The sequence below is a fragment of the Electrophorus electricus genome, chromosome 8 (assembly GCF_013358815.1).
Source record: "Electrophorus electricus isolate fEleEle1 chromosome 8, fEleEle1.pri, whole genome shotgun sequence".
In the NCBI taxonomy this organism is placed as follows: Eukaryota; Metazoa; Chordata; class Actinopteri; order Gymnotiformes; family Gymnotidae; genus Electrophorus; species Electrophorus electricus.
Genome location: NC_049542.1, coordinates 12,846,782 through 12,872,622, shown reverse-complemented (window position 1 = coordinate 12,872,622; position 25,841 = coordinate 12,846,782). Strand labels below are relative to the sequence as shown.

The window sequence follows — 25,841 nt, the reverse complement described above, 5'->3', positions numbered from 1 at the left end:
ACTCTAGTGAATTTATTTCATTTTTAACAACCTTGAGTGCAGACTTTACTCTTATTTAATGGTTTTATTCTCGAGAATTAAATTATACAGGAATCATGGCTGTTGCTATACTTATACAAACAGGCCAGGAGGCTAAAAAACAACATAAACCGCTAAGAGACAGAATCAAAACATCAGGCGTATCAGATTTCACTGCCTGATTCATTGTTAACAAACTCACCAGTGAGCTTTGCAGTAGTGAAATACCAGCTGTGAAGACCACAGCTGTGAAGAGAGCTTTGATTCACAAAAGCTACTGAACACATCAGGAACACTCTTCATAGTGTATTCACACTGGATGGCCATAAGAAAAGATTTTACTAGGGTTTATCATAACATCCAAATCACTTGTAGACCCAAAAGTGCATAAAAATGATCCATGATCCAGTCTTGTGTACACATTAGACAGATTAACCTGTACCAGAGTGATGTGATGAAATGTGGAGAGAAACAGGAAGTAAGTGCTCATGCTCCAAAGCACATCAACTCACCCCATTTATGTCTCCCATGGGTGTGCATGCGCATATATGTCTCAGTGGGAGTACAAGCACATATATGTCTTCTATGGGCGAGCCTGCACATGTATGTCTCCCAGTGGGATGAATTCTGAAGTAAATAGAGGCATCTTAACTATTCTGATCCAACACAATGCCTCAAAACACAGTGAATGGCATTTCATGCTATCAAAGCTACTCTAGATATTTTTGGGGCCTAAATGTAGCTGCTCTTAACTGGACAATCAGCTGAGCAGAGGCCCGCTGAGCAGACATTTCACATTCTCAAGGCGAGATTGAAGGGAAACAGCTCCCATGTGAACTGGAAATAAAACTGGCTGGATTCCAGGCCCAGTATATGATGGGGTCTATGGATCACAGACATCTTACAGACAGTGATTTTAAAGGATTTGAGACCATGTACTGAACATGAAAGTTTTATTCAAGATTGTGAAAAAAAGTACATGTTGATTTTTCTATAGTAAACTAACTCTGATCAAACCTCTTATCAAAGCCAACATTATTTCCTTTAATAGCATCTTTGTTTTGTTTTTGTTTCGAATCCAATTTTATACAGTGTTAAAGTTACAGAAATTATAGTACAAGCCTAAATATAAAGATGTACAGTATGCTTCTTATCTCTCATGTGTCACTGCAGTTTATTAAGTTGCATGGTTCTCCTCTGAGGTCCTGGAATCCTACTAGTGGCTGGGAAACATGGCTGCAGAAATGTGGCTCCGTGGTCTGCCACAGACTCACAATCACAAGTGGTTTCATCATAAGACATGACTAAAGATCCATTCTGGCAATTTCTCTGACTGTGGTCACAGTATTTTAGTATTAGGCCTGTACTGTCTGTACAGGTTTGTAAACTATGCTTGAATATTTCCATTCAGTTGTAGTTCCATCATAGGCAAGGCCAAGGTGGTTACTGGGAGCACATGCCTCCCTAGAAGCCCGCCGGCTGTGATAGTGTAAATGTGTTTAAAACATTATAATTTTAGGCCTACTTATTTGTTCTGTCTAAAATTGTTAGTAAGTATTTTTACAATAATTTTATGTAAAACATGTACATTTCTAAAACATGTAAAGTTCATGTAAAATGCCAGAAAAACATACAAAAAGTCAATCAATATTTTGCCTTCTGAGGTGAAGGCATTCCCCCACTTCTTTTTTAAGACCCTTGGGTATAATTAAATATGGGTAAACAGGTATAAATAAATACATAGCATGGATAAATATGAATAAATAAATACATAACATGGGTAAACATGTATAAATAAATGCATACCATGTGTAAATATGTATAAACAAACACTTAACATGGGTGAATAAATATGCATAAATGCACATCATGGGTAGACAGGTATTAATAAATACATGACATGGGTAAATATGAATAAATAAATACATATCTTTGGTAAATATGTATATATAAATACATATCATATACATAACATGGGTAAATAGGTCCAAATAAATTTATGGTGTGGGTAAATGTGTATAAATAAATATATACCATGAGTAAATATGCATAAATAAATACATGCCATGGGTAAACATGTATAAATCAATACATACCATGGGTAAATATGTATAAATAAATACATACCATGGCTTCCTTGGTGTGCATCTCCTCAGAGGCGGCATTAGCTACCTTCTGGATGATTGGCGCGATGTTTGTGGGGCCATAGAGCTGGATCTTAGGAAGACAGTTCTGGTAGGCCTCCACAACACCTTGAATCCCTGCAAAAACCAACAGTGTTATTCAATAACAATAAAACCTCAATTAGAAACCCATTCTAAATATGAATAACCCTTGGGGTCACTTCTTTTAATCAAGATATTGACCTTTTACCCTTGACTAAGGTGGCAAAAGATAGTGTTCTAACATGGCTTGTTGTAAAATATTCACTAAGTCTCATCCATTCTGTGAAGAGCTATATTTTAGGGGTACTACTACAAGAATAAATTAAATGTATTGCAAATTTGGAGGACAACACTGAACTTTCTGCAGATATGTGAGTGTGTGAAATATGTGTGGAATGTGGTATCCAAAAATTTTACATTTACATTGAACTAAAAAATATATCTCTCTAGAGTCTAGAGAGGTCATACACATACACACACACATACACACACACACGCACACACACACACACACACACACACACACACACACACACACACACATACACACACACTCACTCACCAGCACACTCTGGGTTGTCCTCATCAAAGTTCACAGCGAAATCATGAGAGACCTGAAGAAAAAAAAACAAACTCAAATGAACTCTCTCATGTCATTATACCAAGGAGCCTTGGCCTAAACTACATAGTCACATAAGGACTGTACTGTAAATATTTAGTATTTTTTCACTACATACACCTTTGAAATGAGGAAGAAATGTTCATATGAATGAGGATCAAAAGTCAAGAGTGTAAACACACTTGAAACACTCGACATGCAAAGCCACTGTAATAAAAGGAAAAGGGCAACTGTAGTGTTTGTTTTGTATGCCATAAGTGAAATGTTTTTATATAATGTACTGGACAAACTGTATTATTGAGGTTTATTTAAATTCAGGGAAAATGCAATAATTAAAACTGTATTATACATAAATCATGGCAACTCCCACTTTACTCAAGTCAAATACAGTTTCTGAGCCACATCCAATTGCATTCAGTCATGTAAATCTGACCATGGGAAGGCATATTGCAGCCAATCGGATTACATGACACTGCAGGACCGCAATTAGTGAAATTATTGAGTTTTTGATTACATTCACATGGCCTTGGAAGTTCATGAATGATTTAGAAAGTCCCCATCAGGTAGCTGTGGTTTCCATAGCAATTTATTGTTTAGTGGTCTCTGAACTGTTTGAAGCTAGAAGATCTGATCAGGCCATTGGGAAAAAAAAACCTCCTGTGATCTTAGAATGCTTTAGAGTAGGATTTGTCACTGGATCCTTTTTTTAGGTACAAATACAGATCAACATTTCTGCATTAATGGTAATCTGCCATTTGACCAACATAGTCACAGCAGTGGTAACTGAATGACTTTGTCATTCAGGCTATGTAGCTGCTAATACAAAACAAAATATACTCAATATATATTCAATTTAAACACAGGCATTGATTCAAACATAAAACAAAATAACATACTGATAGACCAAATCTACATAACAATAAATATCTTACTCATATACCATGTCTTCCTAATCTTCTTTAATTTTTCTCATACAGCAAGTATTTTGGCTTGTGCCTACACCTGAGGTTGTAAATCTCCACATGTAATTAACATATGGTTTTTAGTGATTAACATTAAAATGATTACTTCACAGTATTATTTTAGTATTCATTTAGCTCAGTAAGCAGTGTCACAGCACTGCAGTGGATGACTATACAAATAACAGGATGACAAAACACAGTGGATGACAGAAAACAAATAACAGGCTTTAAATGCAATTACCTGAAACTACATGAAAATCAAAAACATCAGTTAATGTTTAAACTTCAGCACTAGAGAGCCAAGTATTTTTACATCAGCAAAACAACATGGACTTGGCAGCTTTTGTTAGATATCGGTGATACTGCATATATTGCCTTAGTGAACTACAGAGCTATTTATCTGTGAGAAGACAGCAGACTTACTTTGAAGTCAGGGGGGATCTGTGCTCCAAACCCAAAGGCCGGAAACATTTTATCACTGAAATCAGAGTCAGAGGGCCCAGATGATTAGTGTTAGTGCAATTAGTAAGATCTAGGCTGAGAAATGGGCGTGGAGATGCTTGACATTGGTAAGGGTCAAATATAATTGGCTCAGTGCTTGAATGATACACTCATGCAAGCTCTCAGATGACTGAGAAGCCAGAGAGTACACACATCATGCCTAATGTAGCCGACCCAAGCCTCTCATTAACTCATAGATGACTGCTATGGTTTGGTTAATAGCTTTGAGAACACAAATGTTACATAAATAGATTAATATAAATAAGGGTTTATTGGTGTATTTAATTAATTGAATGCTTCACATCTTTAAGCAGCTTAAAGCTTAGCTTGTTTACATTTTCTAAACATTGGTGCATGTACTTTAATGATATCTGTGAAACATACATTCATATTTGCAAACAAGATCTAGAAGCGAGTTCTAGGTTAATCTGCATGAGCAGATATTTCCGGTACTTACAGTGGACAGTCCAGTGGTGAAGCAATGCTTTCCATTCAGCACTGCTTTTTACTAACCATAACCCCATACAGGTCCTACAGTATATGGCCAAAGGTATGCAGACCCTTTTCCTAATTACTGAGTTCAGATGTTTCAACACAGTCACTACTAATAAGTGTACAATTACTGCCTAGACATTTTAGACAAATATATTTTAGACAGCTATATGCTTCCCATTTTGTGGCAACAGCTTGGGGACCCGTTCCTATTCTAGCATGATTGTGCCCCAGTGCACAAAGCAAGGCCCATAACATTACAGATCAATGAGCTTAGTGTGGATGAACTCCAGTGGCCTGCACAGAGCTCCAACCTCAACCCCACTGAACACCTTTGGATGAATTAAAACATTGACTCTGAATCAGGAATACTTGACTGAATGTGCACAGACTGCCACAGACATGCTTCAAAATCCTCTGGAAAGCCTTCCCTCAAATGCAGAGGCTATTAAGGCCACAGAAGAGTATCAACCTCACAATTATGTCTATGGTTTTAGTATGAGATATCCAACAAGCTCATAATGGTCAGATGTCCATATATATTTGGCCATACAATGGAGGTAAATGTAGAAAGACTTGCACAATAGGAAAGTGTAAACTGCATCCATACATATGATGGCAGATGTCAAATTATCAGCAAAGTGTGTGCCTGTAAAATGTTATGTTATAATTACAACTATATATATATAATACTTTAGGACGTTATAATAACAACTTTATAGGTAATGTACTAGTAAGTTATATTTACAACTTTATAGAAAATATACTAGCCAATGTTTCTTGCTATGGAACAATCTTGAACATTACACTAATTATTTTTTGTTCTTGGTATGTATGTTGGGGCAGGGGGCTTTTGTGAAATTATAAATATACACTTTAACACAAGTATTTTTTCTCAAAAGATAATTGGAGTAAAGGTGTAGGTGTTTATTAAGGATGGTTGCCCATTAAGAATGTCATAGGATTCTCCTCCCAATTGCATTAAATATTGGCAAGACATTGTGCATCTTTATTGTGTACCATTATGGAACACTGTCACTACACATATTTTTGTGAATGTGCATTGTCCTAATAAAATAAACTCATTGCTTCATTAACTGATCTGCTGCATTTTCTGATTAGTATGTTGGCTATTTTTTTAAGTATGTCGACAGAAGTCTGGATTCCGTTACCTGTCATAATCTTGGCAGATCTCGCCCACAGCGACGAGGGCTTTCAGGTACTCGTTGGGCTGGTATGGGTGGATGTAGTGTAGGGAACAGCTGTTGCGTGGATCCCCGTTTGAGGCAGTGAAATCAATTGCCACCTGCAGAGAGGCACTGCCATGGTTACAGCCAGTAAAATCTCCACATGTCTTACAGCCCCACGCCTGGGCTGGAGGTCATGAGTGTCTGTGTATCTGAGTGGGAAGATGACTGACAGACCTACTGCTGTGATGATGAAACTGCAGCCAATGATCCAAGATTTTCTCCAAACCGATGAAACGGGATCTTCATGTTAGCTTTGGTTTGTGAATTTATATGACTGTAACTACTGATGTGACACCAGTTTTAACTGACATCCTAGCACTAATGGCAGTACAAAGATGCAAGAAGGTAATCTCAGATTAGATTGTATGGACAACCTTACTGGGGCTGTGCATCTGCAGGGCCTGCTCATTAATAACAGAGCACTCTGTTGTTCTTAGGCTGTCATAGACGGGGAGCTCATTCACCACCACTTACTGTAAACTGGATTTGACAGCCACCCATTATATAATCCAGAAACGAGTGCATCTTTATGATCTGAAAGAAAAATGGAGCTGGTGAAAAAAGCAATCAAGCAATGAAACATCTTAAGATATCAGATGCCTATTTTGAGAGCTTTTGGTTCTGTTTACCACAGCCATTATGTTGTTGTGGAGAGAGAGACTCACAAAGTCAGCTTCCATACCTTACACTGGGTCAGCATCACCACCCCAGAGTTTCGATAGTTTTTCTTCTTCACTTGATACTTGGGGTTGATGCACTCCCATTGCATCTATTTATGAGGAATGGACCGTTGAACAACAGAAAATGAAAGAAATGACACATTGGCTAGTGCTCAATTTTAGAACAGTCATATCTCACCTCAGTGTTGTTGCTCTGGAACAGCTGTGTTTCCCATCAGCTAGTGCTTAGTTCTAGAACAGTTGTGTCACTCATCAGCTAGTGCTTAGTTCTAGAATAGTTGTGTCACCCTGCTAGTGCTCATTTCTAGAAGCTTCTTTTAATCATTGTTTGGTTTACTGTTCAGCATTTGATTCCTATGATTTATTTGATCATATATACAAAAAGATGGGTTTTTATTGGAATAACAGATAGATTACATAACCATAATTTATTTGGCTAATTTACTAAGCAGGTCCATGAGAATTAAACAATAATTTTGCTCAGCAAAACATGATTTCACTTTTTTTTTTACCCATAACCTCACATTTTTTCTTACACATGATATCACATCTTTTCTAAGTTTAACATGAAATAAAGAGTTGCAGTAGATCTGAGCACAGCTCTAAAAGGATTTCCTTATTAGTTTGATTAGTGTTTTCATTAGTTAGTGGCAGTATGAATGTGAGAGTCCAAAATGACTACATTCCCTGATCATTCTCCAGTAAATTAAATAAAAAGAATTTTTTAATTTTATTTGAGTCTGTAGTCAGAAGTTGGTTCACCTGCAGTTCCAGCCCCTGTGTCCACTCAATATACCGATTAATGAAGATCAAGAGTCTGGACTTGATGTAGCTGAAACAATTGCATTGGTCAAAGGTTTCATGGTTGGCCACTCCCTGGCATCCCTTCGTCCTAGCAATCTGTCTTGTGCTTTTTGTTTAGTTTTACTTCCTGAATTTCTTTTCCATGTGCATCTTTGTTTTGGTTTCTTTGTTATGCCCTCACGATTAGTGTCCCCGACTGTCATCATTTTCAGCTTTTTCTTGTTTTAGTTTCCATTAGCCTGTGTATTTCTACCCTGTGTTTCCTTGGTTTCCTCACTGGTCATGTGTTCTAGCCAATGTCTTGTTCACGATGCCTGAGTTCATTGTTCTAAGCCTGTCTGTCTTCATTGCTATGGCCTCTGTTGTGTCAGTTATATGTCTTGGTTATCTTGTTTGTTTTTCTCGGTTTTCATGTTTTGCTTTCTGTTTGTTAACCATGTATTCTGGATCTGGATCTATTTGTCTTGGCAATTTGATGCTGGACTGTATTAATGACCCTGATCATGGATTTACCCTTGATCTTGATCTTCTCAGCATTTGTGAGAATGTAAAAATAGAAGCACATTAAATACACTATTACAGAGAGTATCTTAAGCAGAAAGAGTTACACATTGACTAAACATCCAGCAGTTTTAACAGACTACCTCCCATCCAAAGTGTAATTATACAAAGGATAAGATGTCAAATACCTTGAGCCTAACCATTGGAGTTTCACACAGGGCCCTTAATAAGCCTGTAAGAAACTCTTCACGGGGTCGCCAGTAATCCTACTGACAGTAAATTACACCTCACTCAGTGCACAGGACAATTAATCCAGTGACCACAGAATTATGTAATGTAACTCTCCTGCCAGTTTATTGAAATTTACCGAACAAAGCATGTCATAAACCATCACAGCAGGGAAATGTACTATTGGGTGTGAGGAGGTGAGACATCCATATTGATGGGCTGCTTCTCTGCCTGTGTTACTATGTGACTGGCAGCAGCAGCTCTGTGCTGATGAGCTGCAGGCTTTTAAAGGGAAACTACAGCAGTCTGCAAAAACAAGAAATGTTACAGCAACTGTTCTAATGGCTATGACTTACAAATACTAACTGCTTAAAAATGCCACTTTATAAGAGACAGCTTGTAGGTGTACGTTAGACTCGATCACAGTTTTAGTGTTGGTACAAGGAGGGTATTTCTAATAAAATGGAAGAGCCTGTGTATGAAAAACAGTCTCAAGATCATTAAATCATAGGGATTAAAGTCTACTAATATGGAAAATTCTGAGGTTTATGATTTATGAGTTTATTACAAAATCCAGCAAAATTGGTCTTTCTCATTATAATTCTAATTATTTCTGAAATATTTCTGTTTTTGTACAGCTAAAAATAACAGAAATATGTATACAGTACAAGTAAACCTCCTGTACCAGATGACTACAAGCCCACTCTGTAGGTAAGATGGCAAAAACACTGGTAGCGTGGGCTGAACTGTGTTCGCTGTGTCTCAGAGTGTGCTTCTGAGGATGATAACGATGAGACTGAAGTGAGAGGAAGCTAATTCACTAATGAGTGTGGACTGCTGGCTGCCTCCGAAGACACTTTCATCTTTCAGGGACAGTGACACAGGCAGCAGTGTACTGCAGACTCAGTGAAGAGGTGGCAAATGGAATGAAAATGGCTGGATATGTGTGTATTGCAGTGTGTGTGAAAAGATTTATTGGCCGCTGCCACACTCAGACTGTCAAAATATGCACCTAGAATTCAGAAGCCTTGCAGAATTATTCAATTACCCCCCTTTCTCAGTATCTATCTATTTATCTGTCTTCTTATCTCATGCTCTGGGTAACATTTTGTATATCAGAATAAAATGGGCCCACTCTGGTTCAAATCTCACTAGATGGCCAAATCTCAATAGATGGAGTATTCTCCCTGGCTGGTAGAATTCAGTGCATCAAAAATGAATATTCAAGCCAGCTTTTTATATCCTTCTATATCCATCCCTGTATTTCTACCAAAATCCTTCTTTCATTCAGTAGACAAAGTCATTTCAGCCTTTATTTGGAAAGGCAGAAGACCTAAAATTAGCAGACGCCTCATTCAAAGAAATAGGCCTACAGGTGGTTTGGCCTTGCCAAATTTATTGGTCTATTATAGGGCAGCAAATTTCCAAAAGATACTGTTCTGGTTGTCCTGTCCAGATGTGTTCTGGTGTAGAACTGAATCTCATTCCTCATCAACAGTAATGCCAATCTGCTTTTATTTAAACATTCAGATAGCTTAGCTTTCAACTCTATCTTAGCTTATAGGAAAATTTTACTACACTTGAAATCTTTTTGCTGCTCAAATCTCACTGTTATTTGAAGACGTGATACATTCTATACATTCTTTAGAGAAAATGAAATTCACCCTTTGGGACATAGTATTGCATCAAATAACACAATTTAAATTTAAATGTTACATGTTAATACATATGTTACTATAATCGCATATGACAATTTGTAAGTAACATGTACCATGACGTATGAAAGGTAATTGTTCAGGAGGTTAAGTAGCTCTAGTTGGGTTGGGACAGGGTATTGGGACAGGGTATTGTAACAAAAACATGGTATAACTGTATTCTGTTTCTTGCTTGATGCATTCTTTGTTATTAAAAAAAACAACAATAACAACGTGAGATAAACAGGACAAAAGATGAGAGGAAGGCAAAGTGAGTGCGTGTGAGAGAGTTATCAGAGAGCGTGTGAGAGAGAGTGTGAGAGTGAAATAGCATGAACGAGAGAGAGAAAGGGATGAGTGATTTAGACAGAGAGAGAGAGAGAAGGAGAGTAAGAGAGAGTGAAAGAGGGATGCATCATTGCTGTGCACAGACATGCAGTGCTATGGTCTGTACATGCATATTCTACAGAACAAGTCTGTTCTGACTGTAAAATGAGTCATTGTTGGGACCTGGCTCTGGCCCTGTCAGAATTACACAGACAGCATGTCAGCTGGACTGCTGTTTCTATTGAGAACTGGCCGACACACATTACTGATACCATGTTCCATGAGCACTTGGCATTAACCCAGGAGAAAGGTGCAGTAATTTGCACCTATTTTCCACTACTTACCATATGCCCTTATATAAGACCATGAAAACTATGGAACATTTGCTATATAATGTGTGTTGGTACAGCCTATACACATTGTCAGTAGCTAATAACACAGCCCCTTTAACATATCACTCACAGGTGTTGGGAAGTGGCTTTGACGAGGTGAGGGTGTGGCTTTGTCAAGGGTGGGATTGTGGCTTTGACAGGGTGGGGGTGTGGCTTTGACAGGTGGGCATGAGGCTTTGCAGATGCAGATTTCACATTTGGGTGTCAAAATATCATATTACAGTATTGGTAGTGGTATTGGCCTAACATTTCTAACACTAGAAACTTACAGTGTAAGATGCAATCACTATTACTGATACTGCAGAATATTACTGATACTGCTGATACTGTCGAGTACTACCGATACTCCTGATACTGATGAGTTGTTCCTATACTACTGTTACTGTCAAGTGTTACCAATACTACTGATACTGTTGAGTACTACGACTAGTACTGAAACGGTTGAGTACTATCGATATTACTGATACTCTTGAGTACTACCAATAGTACTAATATTGTCAAGTACTACTGATACTACTGACACTATTGAGTGCCATGAATAGTACTGATACTGTGAAGTACTGCGAATAGTACTGAAACTGCACTACTGTACTACTGAGTACTACTGATACTGATGCGTACTACCAATAGCCTGATACTGTTGAGTACTATGAATAGAAATTATATTGTCAAATACTACAATACTACTGATACTGTTGAGTACTACCAATAGTACTGATACTGTTGAGTACTACTGATACTATTAATACTGTCAAGTACTACTGATACTGCTGATACTATTGAGTACTACCGATACTACACATACTGTTGACTGCTACAAATAGTACTGATACTGTGAAGTACTGCCAATACTACTGATACTGTCGAGAAGTATTAACATAGTTGGTACAACCCCAGAAAGTCTCAACACTGCATGAGACACAAGAAGAGAGCAGCAATGGAGCACTGCAGAGTGCAGACAAGGCACTTGTCTTTAATGTGATTTTACTGATTTTATGTACTGTATATCTTTATATTTTCTGTTAAACATATTTACTTTAATTCAGGTTTTATCTCTTTAATATTTCATTTTATTTCTTTAAATTCACTTTAGTCTATTTAACTTTATTTTAATAAATTGTTTTTGTAAAGTTTTACATTTAGTTTTTGGCAAAACCTTCCCAAGGTGACAGAGCTGAGGATGCGCTACGTTTTATTATACTTCTATATCTGATTTGAAGCACTTTGAATTGAAAGTGTGTGAAAAGTGCCATACAAATAAACTTGCCTTGCCTTGCATCCAAGTTTGTGATTCCAGCCACAACCAACAAAGTGTGTGTGTGTGTCAGTGTCTACCTGTTTTCCTTCCATTGCTAACTTCATCTCTTTGAAAGTAGTCTGAAATTCTCCAATGAAGTCATGCTTTCCATTTGAGTCCCAGTCCCAGACAATACTCTAAAAAATGAGAGTGACAGAATAAAAGATAAAACAAGAGAGACAGACCACTGAGAATTCCAGAGGAACTGAAGACACACTACAGACCATTTCTGGTGTGATAAACCTATTCTTTTTGTCTTCTGTTGTGTGTGATTCTGTATTTTACAACTCTATTATTATTTCCTCTTAAGTGATAATAAGCACCCCTCTTTCACTCCTCTTTCACTGGTACATAATTTAAATCACTTTTAGGAAATCAGACGTAAAATAAATCCTTATATGCATCAGATTAATTCTGAATTCCATTAGAGCCTAAACAACAGGAGCTATTCAAGAGCTTAGTGAACAAAAAATGACAAAATAACCTAAACTAAATAATAATAATAAAAAAAAACTAAACAGAATATAAGCTGTAACCTATTTTCTACCATGGCATGGCATGTATACATAAATATAAATTATTTAGATTTATATATTATTTATTTAAAAAAAATAATAATAATAATTTATAAGAATGGTTGCAAGAATGGTTATATTGCTTTTACTCTTTTCTTTTCCTGTGTAGACCTGCTTAATAAATATTAAAAAATGTCACATATCAAGGACATACTAACATAGCCATTGACATTTAATAATTGTTCATTAAATCTGATCCCAGACAAAGATGAAAACATAGAAAGTACAGTGAACAAAAGCGATTCACCAGCTTTGATACAAGTGCCATCACAAATCTCAATTGGCCCTCACTCTGCCCTTAAGGACCTCACAACCTTCCCTCTGAGCTGGGCATTGTGGCTCTGTCATCTCAGTTTGCCCAGGTGTGGTGGTTTGTTTGAAAAAAGTCACATGTTTCTGATAGTCTCACACACATGCAAAATTCTTTGCGACACCCACATTAATGTTGCAACATCTTAATAACAATCTTAAGGCCATACTTGTCAAATTTAAGGCAAATTTATATAATTCATTGAAAGTGACAAATAGTGTGCATGTAGAGGAGGAGAACCCAATGACTTGGAGTAAATGGAGTAAATAATGAATAATGTGCTCCATTAACTAGGAAATGGGTGTTCAGCCCCATGCGACCTATTGGAAGACCATGTGCTGAGTAAGCTTGCGTAACTCAGCTAATGAAAGGTCAGCACCACCTCACACATGAGTGTGACATTCTCATCTTAATGCACAAACACACACTCACACGAATACACAAACATGCTCTCACACTCACAGGAACACACAAACACACACAATCACCTGAATGCACAAAGACACACTCATGACTGCAAACACACATTTGCACGAATACACAAAGACACACTCATACATTAATGCACAAACACACACATGCACACAAATGCACACACACACACACACACACACACACACACACTCACACAAATGCACAAACACACACACTTGCATGAATGCACAAACACAATTCACACAAATGCAGAAACACACACACATACACATTCACACATGAATGCACAAACATACTCACACAAATGCACAAAAACACACACACACAACTGCACAAACACATGCTCACAAAAATGCAAAAACACATACATACACACAAATTAATGCACAAACACACACACATGACTGCACAAAAACTGACACATACACAAATGCACAAACACACATTCACACCTATGGACAAACACACTCTTGCACAAATACACAAACACAAATGCACAAACACACACACACACACACACACACACACTTGCACATGAATGCACAAATACACATCAATGCACAAACACACACAAATGCACAAACACACACTCGCACGAATGCACAAACACACTCACATTGTGTGTATATTGTACACTACTGTACAGTTTGTTTGTGTGTGTTTGCATGTTTGTTTTTTTGTGTGTATGTCAGTGCACAGGAAGACAACACACTGTCACATAGCTGATGATGAATCATTGATGCAGAGACATTAGTAGGGGGTAATCAAAATTTGAAGGCCATTTAAAATATTCATACAAAGATGCTGTGGTTGACTTTTCAGCAGGCAAAGGAAAAGCCACCTTTTCCACCCAGGTCCATTATGACTTCCCTGTTCAGCTCTGGACTGTTTCCTGTCCAGCTCAAACACTAAGATATGACTCACCCTTGCAACCACTATACATGAAATTAGAATATACAGATAATTTTGATAAAAAATAATTGACATTATCATCAATGATGAATATAAATGTGAATGAGAATCTTGTATGTAGTTAATAATTATAAACATCTAATGACGACTTACTCTTGTTTTTACGGCAGCATGCTGTTTTGCTACTCAGAAATGCAAACCAATAAATCTTGGTCTTTTAACCAACTGATGAATACTGTAAAGTTATTTCTGATTAATTTGATGTGTTATATATTTTTCTAACAGGCCAACCTTTCTTTTCTGAATTAAAAGAGGCAGTGCTTTTACTATCAAGGAGTATGCCACATTTGCAACTTACTAGCTGATAACCATTTTGTTGGGTAAATCAAATCTGATGTTCTTAGTAATGTTTTAATTAGAATATAAATACAGCACATGCCTGGATCAAAGGGGTAATGTTACATCTCAGACTGAACTCAGTGTCATCGCAGGAATGCCCCCACAGCTTTCCACACACCCTGTGTACACAGATCATGAATTTTAAATGAACACGCTCATCTTTATTCATGACCACATCCATTAAAATAACCGTTTTGCATTTCCGCCTAACGGTTGCATCTGATCATGAATGCTTGCGCCTAAAGACAGTTAGACAGTTAGGGCCATTCAGACAAGTCACTGCTGACTCATACAGTGGGCTCATCCTTCAGCTATTCACTAGTCACACTGCACAGGCTCACACGCACAACCTCACATCCAACCTCACACACACTCTACACAGATTCACACGTAACCTCTGTCTCCAGGCACTAGACAGTCATGAAAGAAATGCCAGTTTGCATTGTCTGTCTATTAAAATGGATGCTGTTAATGTGACTGATAGCATTAAAATAAAGGAAGCAAAGGGGCAGCTGCAGGCCTGTCCAGCTCAGCGCTTCACTATGTAATCACACCTAAACAACTATCTGGGTTAACACACACAGACAACTGGTCATTAATTTTGCATTTATATGGAAATATGTTGACTGTCAGAGAGGACTTAAATGATGTGAGTACTATAGGGGACTAGGATACTGTGGGACACTAGGACTGTTTAGTACTGTAGGGGACTAGGAAGGTTTAGTATTGTAGGGGACTATGAAGGTTTATTAATGTAGGGGACTAGGAAGGTTTAGTATTGTAGGGGACTATGAAGGTTTTGTAATGTAGGGGACTAGGAAGGTTTATTAATGTAGGGGACTAGGAAGGTTTAGTATTGTAGGGGACTATGAAGGTTAAGTATTGTAGGGGACTAGGAAGGTTTATTAATGTAGGGGACTAGGAAGGTTTAGTATTGTAGGGGATTATGAAGGTTTTGTAATGTAGGGAACTAGGAAGGTTTATTAATGTAGGGGACTAGGAAGCTTTATTAATGTAGGCGACTAGGGTGGTTTAGTACTATAGGGGATTAGGATTGTTTAGTACTGTAGGGAACAAGGAACATTTTGTAATGTAGGGGACTTGGAAGGTTTAATTCTGTAAGGGACTGCGAAAGCTTACTACTGTATAACCCACCTGTGGGTAGTAGAGCAGCACTGGGGCTGTTCTGCAGAGGATACAGAAGTGACTCTAATGAACATCTAGCAATTCTTATTACACTTTGGTGCCCAATTCAGTGATATTCAGTTACAATGCTGCTTTGCAGATAGCTTTTGTCTGTGTCCATAATGAACGGGAGTGCAAAACTGTTAAATAGAAACTTTCTCAGAAGAAACCTTGAAAGGATGCAAGGCTCACAAAGGAATTTCAGGCCCTGGGTTCAACCCCAGTTCTGTAAAGAGAGGGAGACATGGTCACGAATGCTGATCCAGGCCTGTCTTAAGCCTGGTCTTAAAAATAAATGACAAGAGTGGGCTGAGCTTCAGGCTCTGTGAATGCAATCTGAATGTGAAATGAGATCCTTAAAGTAAGTTCAAGTCAAATTTGTCCAATTAAGCTAAATCAAAGTCCAAATCAACTTGTCATGGCAGAAATCCACATGTATGAATCTCATCTTTAACACCAGTGTGATGATGAACTAAGTAATCAGTGTCAGTCTTATAACCAGATGCGAAGTAGGCAACAGTGTGTGCTGATTTAGGTTCTGTGATGCCTGACCCACTACCCTCCACACACAGTCTGAGAGTCAGGGCGAAACACTGACTTAAACTCTGAACAGTCATCCACAACCTCATTATTCACAGTCTGAAATTAAAGATTTATGAGGATGTAAAAAAAAGACCAATATGGCAAGGCAGGAGACTATTAGAGCACAGGGCCTGTCAGGAGGCTTGGCGACCTCAACCTGCAGAACTACAAAAATTAATAACCTTCTACCCCCCTCAGAAACCTCTGGAACCTTTTTACTAGGAAAGACATCTCTCTGAAGACCATCAACACATGCGGACAGCAGCATTAATAAGCGTCACAGGTTCAATTGTGTTTTAAGGGGTTATACATAACATTGCTTGAATAAAAAGGGAGGAGATGAGGCAATGGAGAAAGCCTTGTGTTACAGGAGTGAGAATATCTGCACAGTGATTTAGCACATCAGTTTCTCACCAATACTGCATCTGCATGGCTATACCAATGAGACATTAACAGCTGTACCACTGAGAAAACACATGAGCAGCGTGTGTGTGTGTGTGTGTGTGTGTGTGTGTGAGAGAGAGAGAGAGAGAGAGAGAGAGAGAGAGAGAGAGAGAGAGAGAGCGAGTGGATGTATATCTCTCTCACTCTGTGTGTGTGTGTCTGTGTGTGTGTGCATGTGTGTGACACTCAAAAAAGAGAAAGCTAGACAGATAGTGAAATTAGTGAATTAGTGATATTTCATATGTCTTGTTACTGAGCACAAAATTACACACAACCAGACACACACACAGACAACCAGACACACAAGCTCTCATCCCATAATCTTAGTACTAAGTAACTATGGTGTAATAACACATGTAATAACTTACTGTGATACTGCAAACACGTTATAGCATTCTAATCCCTTCCATGATTCCATCTGCCACACAAAAATCAGTCTAGGATAATTCTAAAAATCTCACTATACCTAGAATTGTTCCTGCTTTACCTTTACTTGAAACTTTGCTTATGTTCTACCAAACACATAAAGGCTTCTCCTTCCTTTCTCTTCTTCCTTGTGGCTGGCATTCAGCCTGTCCCTACCAAACACCAACAACTAATAAAAGAAGAAGAAAACAGAGGAGTTTCTACTACAGGCCTGGATCAGAATTGAAGGAAGAGGCTATGGTGTTGTAATATCAGTTTCTCCTCTGTTACAGCATGGTGTTGTAATATCAGTTTCTCCTCTGTTACAGCATGGTGTTGTAATATCAGTTTATCTTCTGTTACAGCATGGTGTTGTAATATCAGTTTCTCCTCTGTTACAGCATGGTGTTGTAATATCAGTTTCTCCTCTGTTACAGCATGGTGTTGTAACATCAGTTTCTCTTCAGTTACAGCATGGTGTTGTAACATCAGTTTCTCCTCTGTTACAGCATGGTGTTGTAAAATCAGTTTCTCCTCTGTTACAGCATGGTGTTGTAACATCAGTTTCTCTTCAGTTACAGCATGGTGTTGTAACATCAGTTTCTCCTCTGTTACAGCATGGTGTTGTAATATCAGTTTCTCCTCTGTTACAGCATGGTGCTGTAACATCAGTTTCTCCTCTGTTACAGCATGGTGTTGTAACATCGGTTTCTCCTCTGTTACAGCATGGTGTTGTAATATCGGTTTCTCCTCTGTACAGCATGGTGTTGTAACATCGGTTTCTCCTCTGTTACAGCATGGTGTTGTAACATCGGTTTCTCCTCTGTTACAGCATGGTGTTGTAATATCAGTTTCTCCTCTGTTACAGCATGGTGTTGTAATATCAGTTTCTCCTCTGTTACAGCATGGTGTTGTAACATCAGTTTCTCTTCAGTTACAGCATGGTGTTGTAACATCAGTTTCTCCTCTGTTACAGCATGGTGTTGTAATATCAGTTTCTCCTCTGTTACAGCATGGTGCTGTAACATCAGTTTCTCCTCTGTTACAGCATGGTGTTGTAACATCGGTTTCTCCTCTGTTACAGCATGGTGTTGTAATATCGGTTTCTCCTCTGTTACAGCATGGTGTTGTAACATCGGTTTCTCCTCTGTTACAGCATGGTGTTGTAACATCGGTTTCTCCTCTGTTACAGCATGGTGTTGTAATATCAGTTTCTCCTCTGTTACAGCATGGTGTTGTAACATCAGTTTCTCCTCTGTTACAGCATGGTGCTGTAACATCAGCTCCTCTAGTATTATTGTGTGCCATTTTGTTTCAGTTGACTGTCAGCTAGCCACCGTGACAGTGACGGTGAGTAATTAGTATGTGGCAAGAGATGTCGGCTCATGGTTTGTGGTGGAACAAGAACAGGCCAGCTTCACGGGAATCTGTCAGAATAATTATGCTGTGCCGTGACCCTGTGGTCAAAGATGGAAAGACTGAAGGGTGAAATTTTGACTCTTTATCTAATTCTGATATTACTGATTGAATCAATATTTGAGTGGTATAATATGACCATAGTGCTTTTTGTCCTTGTCTGAGATGGAAAATTGTGTATCAGTTATACAATAATAATGTGTAAAATAAAGAGTAACAAAAGATAAAATCAACAGCAGAATAATGGGTGAATCTCTCCACTGGAGAACCAGAAATAAGAAATTTCTATTTTATCCTACTACTAAATCCCTATTTCTGTTTCAGGACACCATCACCACTCAGGGTACCAGACTAGCTACTGCATTATCATGCAGCATGCTAGGACTAGTATTCTTTCCTACAATTTGGGGGCTTGGTGGTTCTCAGCTCTAGAGTCTTGGGTTCAAGTCCCTATCTGGGTGGAGTTTCCATGTTCTGTCTGTGTGGGTTTCTTCTGGGGTCTCTGGTATCCTCCCATGGTCCAATATTATAGAGGTTAGGTTGATTATTCTAAAATTGTCCTGTATGAATGTGATCAGTGTGTCCAGTGCTGGTTGATGCTCTGTCCTGGTCTTAACCTCCTCCCCTTTCCCTGCACCTGGTGCAGTCCCCCAGGGGGCTATGGTTTCTGATAGAGAGAATGCTGTGTGCAAATTGGCTGCTGCTTCTCAATGTGTGTTTGTAAAAGCTGATATCTGTCTGTAAATTGTCTTTGAGTCTGAAAAAGGTGCTATACAAATGTAACTAATAATAACAATTGATTTAGAAGGTTTCTCACTTCCAAACACACAACACTACTGACTGTGATGATTCCAGTATCAACTCTTTTTAGAATGCATGCCCTAACTCCAAGGCCAAACAGCACATGTTAAAACCTTTAAACAGAGAAAAATGGTATATATGTCCCTACAAATTGTGCTGATTTAAAAGCAACTATTAAACAACAAATAAAACAATGCAAATAAGCAGCAATGCAAGCTGACTCCCCAACAAAATGTAACCAAGCAGCAAACCTCCCTTTCACTGCCCCTTCCACTACCCCGTCACTCCCAATGACCCTTCCACTGTCTCTTCCAATGTCACTCCGACATGTTGCATCATGCCATTCTTCTGTCCCAAAGCAGAAATGTAATGTAGTCTTACCTTTAGCTCTCGCTCCTGATCACCACTACAGAGAGTGTTTAGGGAAACTTTAAATGATTTCCATACAGGGTTTAGATTGTTCATGATGGTCTGCAAAGTACATGAAAGAGTAAGATTTATTGCAAGACTGAAACATACCATCATAGGCAGATATTGTCTGTGTGGGTGTGGCTTCTGTTTGTAAAACACACCTCAGTTCTGTGGACCAGAGATAAAGTGCCATCGTCGTTAACCCGGAAGATTTCAAGAAATGGGTCTGATTTGCTAAAAAAATCCTGGAAAAGAGAAACTTTTAAAATGGGAAACTTAAACCATAAAAAACTACCATTCTCAAACCCAGAGGAGACCTCAACAGAAAAAGAGAGAACAGAAGGTCATTGTGATGGTGGAAGAGGTGGTGGTGGTAGTGATGGTGATGATGATGAAATCAGGTGGTAGAGAAGGTGGTTGTGGGGGAGGTTCTAGCTCAAACGGCCTAGTTTTAAGCAGACACCATCAATTGGGTATGAACCGCATTAAATCAGAAACAAAGGGTTCATTTCATATTTTCAGCTGGTTCAGCTGGCTACTTCCTTTATTTATACATAGTGCATGTATTGTGACGTGCTCCAGTGGCCATACCTTGTCATCCAGCTTCTTGGCGCTAAAAGCAAGCTCCACATAGTCATCATTCCCTGACAGTTCTTCTGCTGTGACCTGTGATGTCAACAAGAGTGGAACAGATTGGGAAATCAGTCTTCATGCACCCTATGCATGTGTGCATATGTTGCTATATTTACTTGCTTCTTACCGTTATGGAAGACTTGCCTGCCGTGTTTCCGTGCTTCAGTAAAGCTTTGGAGAGTTTTCTCTGAGACACAATCTGTGCATAGAAAGGAAAATAACCTAAATAAACAGCCAACATCAAAGCCATCAGAATGTACTGAGTACATTCTGAATCCAGAATGATCTAAGATACTTGGAGAGCCTGTCACCATTCAGAAACTAATGTTAAATACCTAAGACTTTGAGCAAGCCAATAATAAAAACCATAGTTAAAATCATAACAGATAAATAAGTTGTACATGAATTAAACACCTAGGTAACACACACGTTTTTGCTCTCTCCACTCATTGTGTACCATTTCCTGTGCTCTCTCAAGCACATACTCCAACTCATCAAGCACTCACTCCACCCATCATGCACTCACCCCTACTCTCTTGCTCTCACCATTCCTCTTGTACATAGTCCTACCTTAGCATGCTTTTATCCTTCTCTTTCAGCTACACTCTCACATTCTTCCATTCCTACTACCTCATAAGCACCTTCCTCCCTCTCTCTCCCACCCTTCATCTCTCTCTGTCTCCCCCCCCACTCTCTCATTCTCTTTCGCGCTCTCCCTGGGTCTCACTCGTTCTCTCACTTGCCTGTCCCAGCGTACACTCCATGGCCCCCAGAAAGTCGGCCTCCTTGAGACCATTGTGGTTGTTGCTGATATCGTGTAGCTCGAAGCGCAGACGCTGTACCTCCTCGAAGTAGTAGTCCACAGTGAAGACCTTAGAGAAGACCGGGCTGATGCTGCTGCGAATCACCTCTGAGCGGTCCACCTGTGGAGCCCAGGAGACAGCCAATCAGAGAGCTGTTGACAGCATAAGTGACATGGAAGGAGCCAATCATCAAAAGGTTACTGCTAAGGATAAAACTGTGAGATAAAAGTCAGTATAAATTAAAAGAGTCGAACCACAGCAGGCTTTCACTGCATATGGTGAGGGGCATGCATGTGAAGGGCAAAAAGGTTTATCCTGGTCCTAATAATTTTCTCATAGTCTAGAAATTCTAGGGAAGAAAAAATCAGCTCTAACTACCTAACCCTAACCCTTAATCATAACTAACTCTAATTCTTAATCTTTATGGTCACCTCTTTAGCCTAGATGGACCTCAAGGATTTTTGGATGATCAGAAAAAAACCCCACACACAGTGGCTCTAGGTCCAAGTATCCAGTCTGCTTTATGAACTCTTAAGAGTAAGTTTTTTTTGTACTTTCCTTCAGATAGTCAGTAGACTGTTTACAGGATACTTCATACAATAAATTCAAACACACTAAATTGGCAACAGCTGCTCACCACTGCTCATGAAAACCACACCAGTGCTTATGAAGACCACAGCAGTGCCCAGGAAGACTACACCAGTGCTCAGGAAAACCACACCAGTCCTCAGGAAGACCACACTAGTGCTCATGATGACCACAGGAGTGATCAGGAAGACCACAGCAGTGATCATGAAGACCACAGCAGTGGTCAGTAGGTTAGTGAGATTTTTAGGAAACCAGGAAGACATCCTCTCCCATGGTGGAATCAAATGAGTATTTGTTTTTGACTGAAAAAAGTCAAAACAACTGCACGATACAGCCAGTTCAATTTCACATTCTGGAGATTCTATTTGAAAAGAGTGGAAACTCAATCACAAACTAGGCTTGCCCACTCACCATTATAGTTTTCCTGATGTGATGGACCACTTTACAATTCGTTTATCAAAACCTCAAATTCCTCAGGGTTTTCTGCTTACTATTAACACATTCACTGTTTATACAGATGCATGGTATACATGAGATAGCTTAAACCCAAGGTACACTGGTGACATTTTGTGTATTGAACTAATACAAAGAGTCTTTACAGGGAAAAGAGGTTAACATTTAACACACACACTCACACACACACACACACACACACTCACATGCACAAACACACGCACAAATACACACACACACACACACACACACACACACACACACACACACACACACACACACACACACACACACACACATATATATATATATATATAGATATATGGTCATGTCAATGAAGCTTTCTGAAATAAAGTGAATTTAATTTTTATATTACCTCCCCACCAGGGTTAGGACCGTATATAAAGACAATCTTCTTCAGGAGAAGTCTTCTCTTGGAATGTAGCTGTAATGATTCCAACTGGTGTGGGTATTGAATATCAGTTTGACTAATGTATGGTTTGGATATAATGGAGGTGATTGCAAACACTAATATGTAAAAGAAGGTTGGGTGAATACATAATCACTTCTGACAAATTTATAAAAATGTGGGTTCTTTGTGTGATTGTTAGACATTCTCCGAAGGGTGCCTCAATAATGCTTCTTAACATTAACCTGCAATAAAGGACAGGACCTGCTATTATCTTCTACTAATTCTGAAGTCTGGATCTTTATTTTCCTTTTTTTTTTTTTCTTCTATTTTTCTATTTTCTATTTGAATGTTTAACTTTAAAACTAGCTGACTATGGACTTATGACCAACAGTATGCAGCTGGGTTTCATTGGTAATTCTTCATTCAGGGTTGATTTCATGTTGCTGCATGCTTATGAATGATGCTAAGGTTAGAACTAGGGTTTCGTTAGGGTTAGGGTTAGGTTGAGGATTAGGGTTAGTTTTGGACACGTGGGTCCTCACCAGTCATTGATGTTCCAATTGACTGTTCTGTGAGTGTTCTGACAAATCACATGCATTCTTGTAGGCTGACCAGCAAGATGCGAATAAAGTTTAGCTAAAACAAAATTCTCCATCAATGAATACTGTCAGGATTTTGGTAAATCTCGGTTTTTTTGTCATGTTCAGGCTGCTGTAGAGATAACTTTCCTTCAGCAAGGTTTTTATTTACCTTGACCATGATATTGACCTCTATTTTTTTCACACATCTTCTTGTTACTGGTAGTCAGTCTATAGATCTCCACCTTTATATTATTTAGCTCTAAAAAAATCCATCCGGACCAGGTTTCAAAATACCTCCGCTATGCCACTCTAGCTTTATCACTGTGAGTAACAGGATAGCAGCTGATATGGCAGTGTGTATGGAGATGGGTGTGGGTGTGTGTGTGTTTGTGTGTGTGTGTGTGTGTGTGTGTGTGTGTGTGTGTGTGTGTGCGTGCGTGCATGCACGTGTGTGTCTGTGCGACTGACACCCACCTCGAACCACTGTCCGTGGGATTGCATTTTAAGGACTACACAGGGGTCTGGCTTGGACAATGCGTCCCTGTCTGAGATGCCTTTACAGGCCACACGGAGCTCCACTTTGGTCAGGCAGGGGCTGTTGAAGAGGCCCAGCGTGGTGGCCGCGGACTCGTAGATGTTACTCATCTCAGATGAACTTACACTGCGGAGGGAGAGAGCATTAGGAATGTGCGTGCACGGGTAAAATAAGGCACAGCGGGTTACCGCACATTCGTTCCTTCCACTGTGATATGTGTGATAGGCTATATACAAAGAGACGACAAATAACGGAACCCCGAAAAAGACAATGTACATGTGACATATTCTTATTGAAACGGAATCCTTTAAATGCACAGAACTAAAGCAAGGAAGTCCGGCTCAGACTGAAAATGCCCAGGTCACTGTATCTACTGATATCGCTAATCAGGGCTCCTCTGTGACGGAAAAAGTCTGTGTTGCACTAAAGTAGGTTGTTCCTCTATACGGTGTTACTGTACACGCAGCCTGAACCGCACTGGCAGCACGAGCGCAAAGCGGTCCCCGTGGAACTCCTTCCTTCGAAGACCTGACCTGAATACTGTTGAACAGTGAATGTGCACCATGCATTAATTATTCATGCATGCCGCAAGTACATATAAGGGAAGGTTAGGATTTTAAAATTAGTTTTAAATTAAAGGTCATTACAGTTTGTCATCCAGGCAGTGGCTAGCCGTTCTAATGTAGGATTAGGAGTGTCTCGGCCCTGTGCGTAATTACACGCACCTGGCGCTCGGTCGCGCATTCGCCTACTCGGATTAATCGGTGTCATGCGCGAGAACAGAAACGTGGACGATTCTTAAACGAACGCCCCATAGCCGGCTTGTTAAAAATCAAGGACATGGTGAGTCAATTGCGTTGCGATGAACTGACAATCTGGCGCAAAAACTGCCTCAGTACACGTCAGTACACTTCATTTGAAGGGGATAAAGCGGAATTGTTATGCTACCCTAGTTTAGATGTCGTTGCTAAAAAAGCTCCTTGAATTTTGCTCCTGCATAGCTCAAAATGATTTATCTCACAGGTGAAATGTGATTGAAATCTGCAATATCTTACTTTATGTGTTTAGTTTACAAAAATATCCGATTACAAGTGAAGAAATACTTATGTCACCCCTATAGTCTGTACGCTTAATGAACGAAATAGACATATAAAGCGAATCTGAGCCGGAAGCTAAGAAAACAGCAGCGTAAAAATCCAACTTCTGACCAAACGTTGCGCAGGTACCAGGAGTTCGGTCATGTTTTTTTTTCTTCTTTATTTCCTATTTGTATGCGCTAACTGTGTAACTATTTGATACATACAAATCTAGAGTGACACAATACTGCTGTTTCATACAACACACCTGCAATATCTTATCAAATCTATGCACGGGAAACAGGTACTACATATGATTTAGTGATGTGTTCTACACATTTATCATCCACGTCAACATGCTTCATCAGTACCGCACGTACTGAGCGGAAAATAGCCTATCCCTTTTTAAAATATCACCGAAGTCAATTTATTTAATTGGTAATTCTTTCCTTTTGTTGTCGTACTAAAAACGGACTCAAACGTACCTACGAAAAATGTATAGAAATAATCCCAAACGATGACAGGAAAGTTCTTCAGTGCTGAGCTCGTGTTGAGACAGATTCCCGCAATAGATTCATGTTCCAGCATAAAACATCCCTTCCTCGCTCTCCGTCACCGATACAGGCTACGATACAAGAGGCAGAAACTGCTCCATGAGAATCAGCGATGTTTGGTAGTCCCGGCAGCAGTTTCTCCTCCCAATAAAAGGTACGAAAAGCATACGCACGGCAGTTATCTTGACTTTTTAATCCTCTTGTAATAGAAGGGTCGTCAAGGTTGCGACGACAGTACAATATTGCCCTCTGGTGGATTTGAAGACGAATCACATGTAAAGGATAGTTAAAATATTCTATTACAAGAGGATCAGAAGTGGTAATACAAGTGTAATGTGCGTTGTTTTCAGTGAAGTGGTAGTTTTTGTTACGATTTCATTCTTTGTTTAGTTCCTTATCAA

At 39.1% G+C, this 25,841-nt stretch overlaps 1 protein-coding gene across 1 annotated transcript in view; it reads right to left on the bottom strand.

Annotated features, from left to right (window-relative positions):
* Positions 1-25,626, bottom strand: part of cpne4b (copine IVb) — a 29,478-nt gene extending 3,852 nt beyond the window's left edge. The window contains exons 1-14 of the mRNA XM_027014942.2: positions 25,372-25,626; positions 23,750-23,936; positions 21,182-21,361; positions 20,566-20,637; positions 20,397-20,471; positions 19,967-20,050; positions 19,776-19,865; positions 11,969-12,067; positions 6,690-6,776; positions 6,482-6,541; positions 5,930-6,063; positions 4,188-4,242; positions 2,746-2,797; positions 2,146-2,279 (exon numbers count right to left, since the gene is read on the bottom strand). Of these exons, the coding sequence (XP_026870743.1) occupies positions 2,146-2,279; positions 2,746-2,797; positions 4,188-4,242; positions 5,930-6,063; positions 6,482-6,541; positions 6,690-6,776; positions 11,969-12,067; positions 19,776-19,865; positions 19,967-20,050; positions 20,397-20,471; positions 20,566-20,637; positions 21,182-21,361; positions 23,750-23,920 (1,293 nt within the window). The 5' untranslated portion in view covers positions 23,921-23,936; positions 25,372-25,626. The remainder of the gene's footprint in view (positions 1-2,145; positions 2,280-2,745; positions 2,798-4,187; positions 4,243-5,929; positions 6,064-6,481; positions 6,542-6,689; positions 6,777-11,968; positions 12,068-19,775; positions 19,866-19,966; positions 20,051-20,396; positions 20,472-20,565; positions 20,638-21,181; positions 21,362-23,749; positions 23,937-25,371) is intronic.
* Between the last annotated feature and the right edge of the window lie 215 nt (positions 25,627-25,841).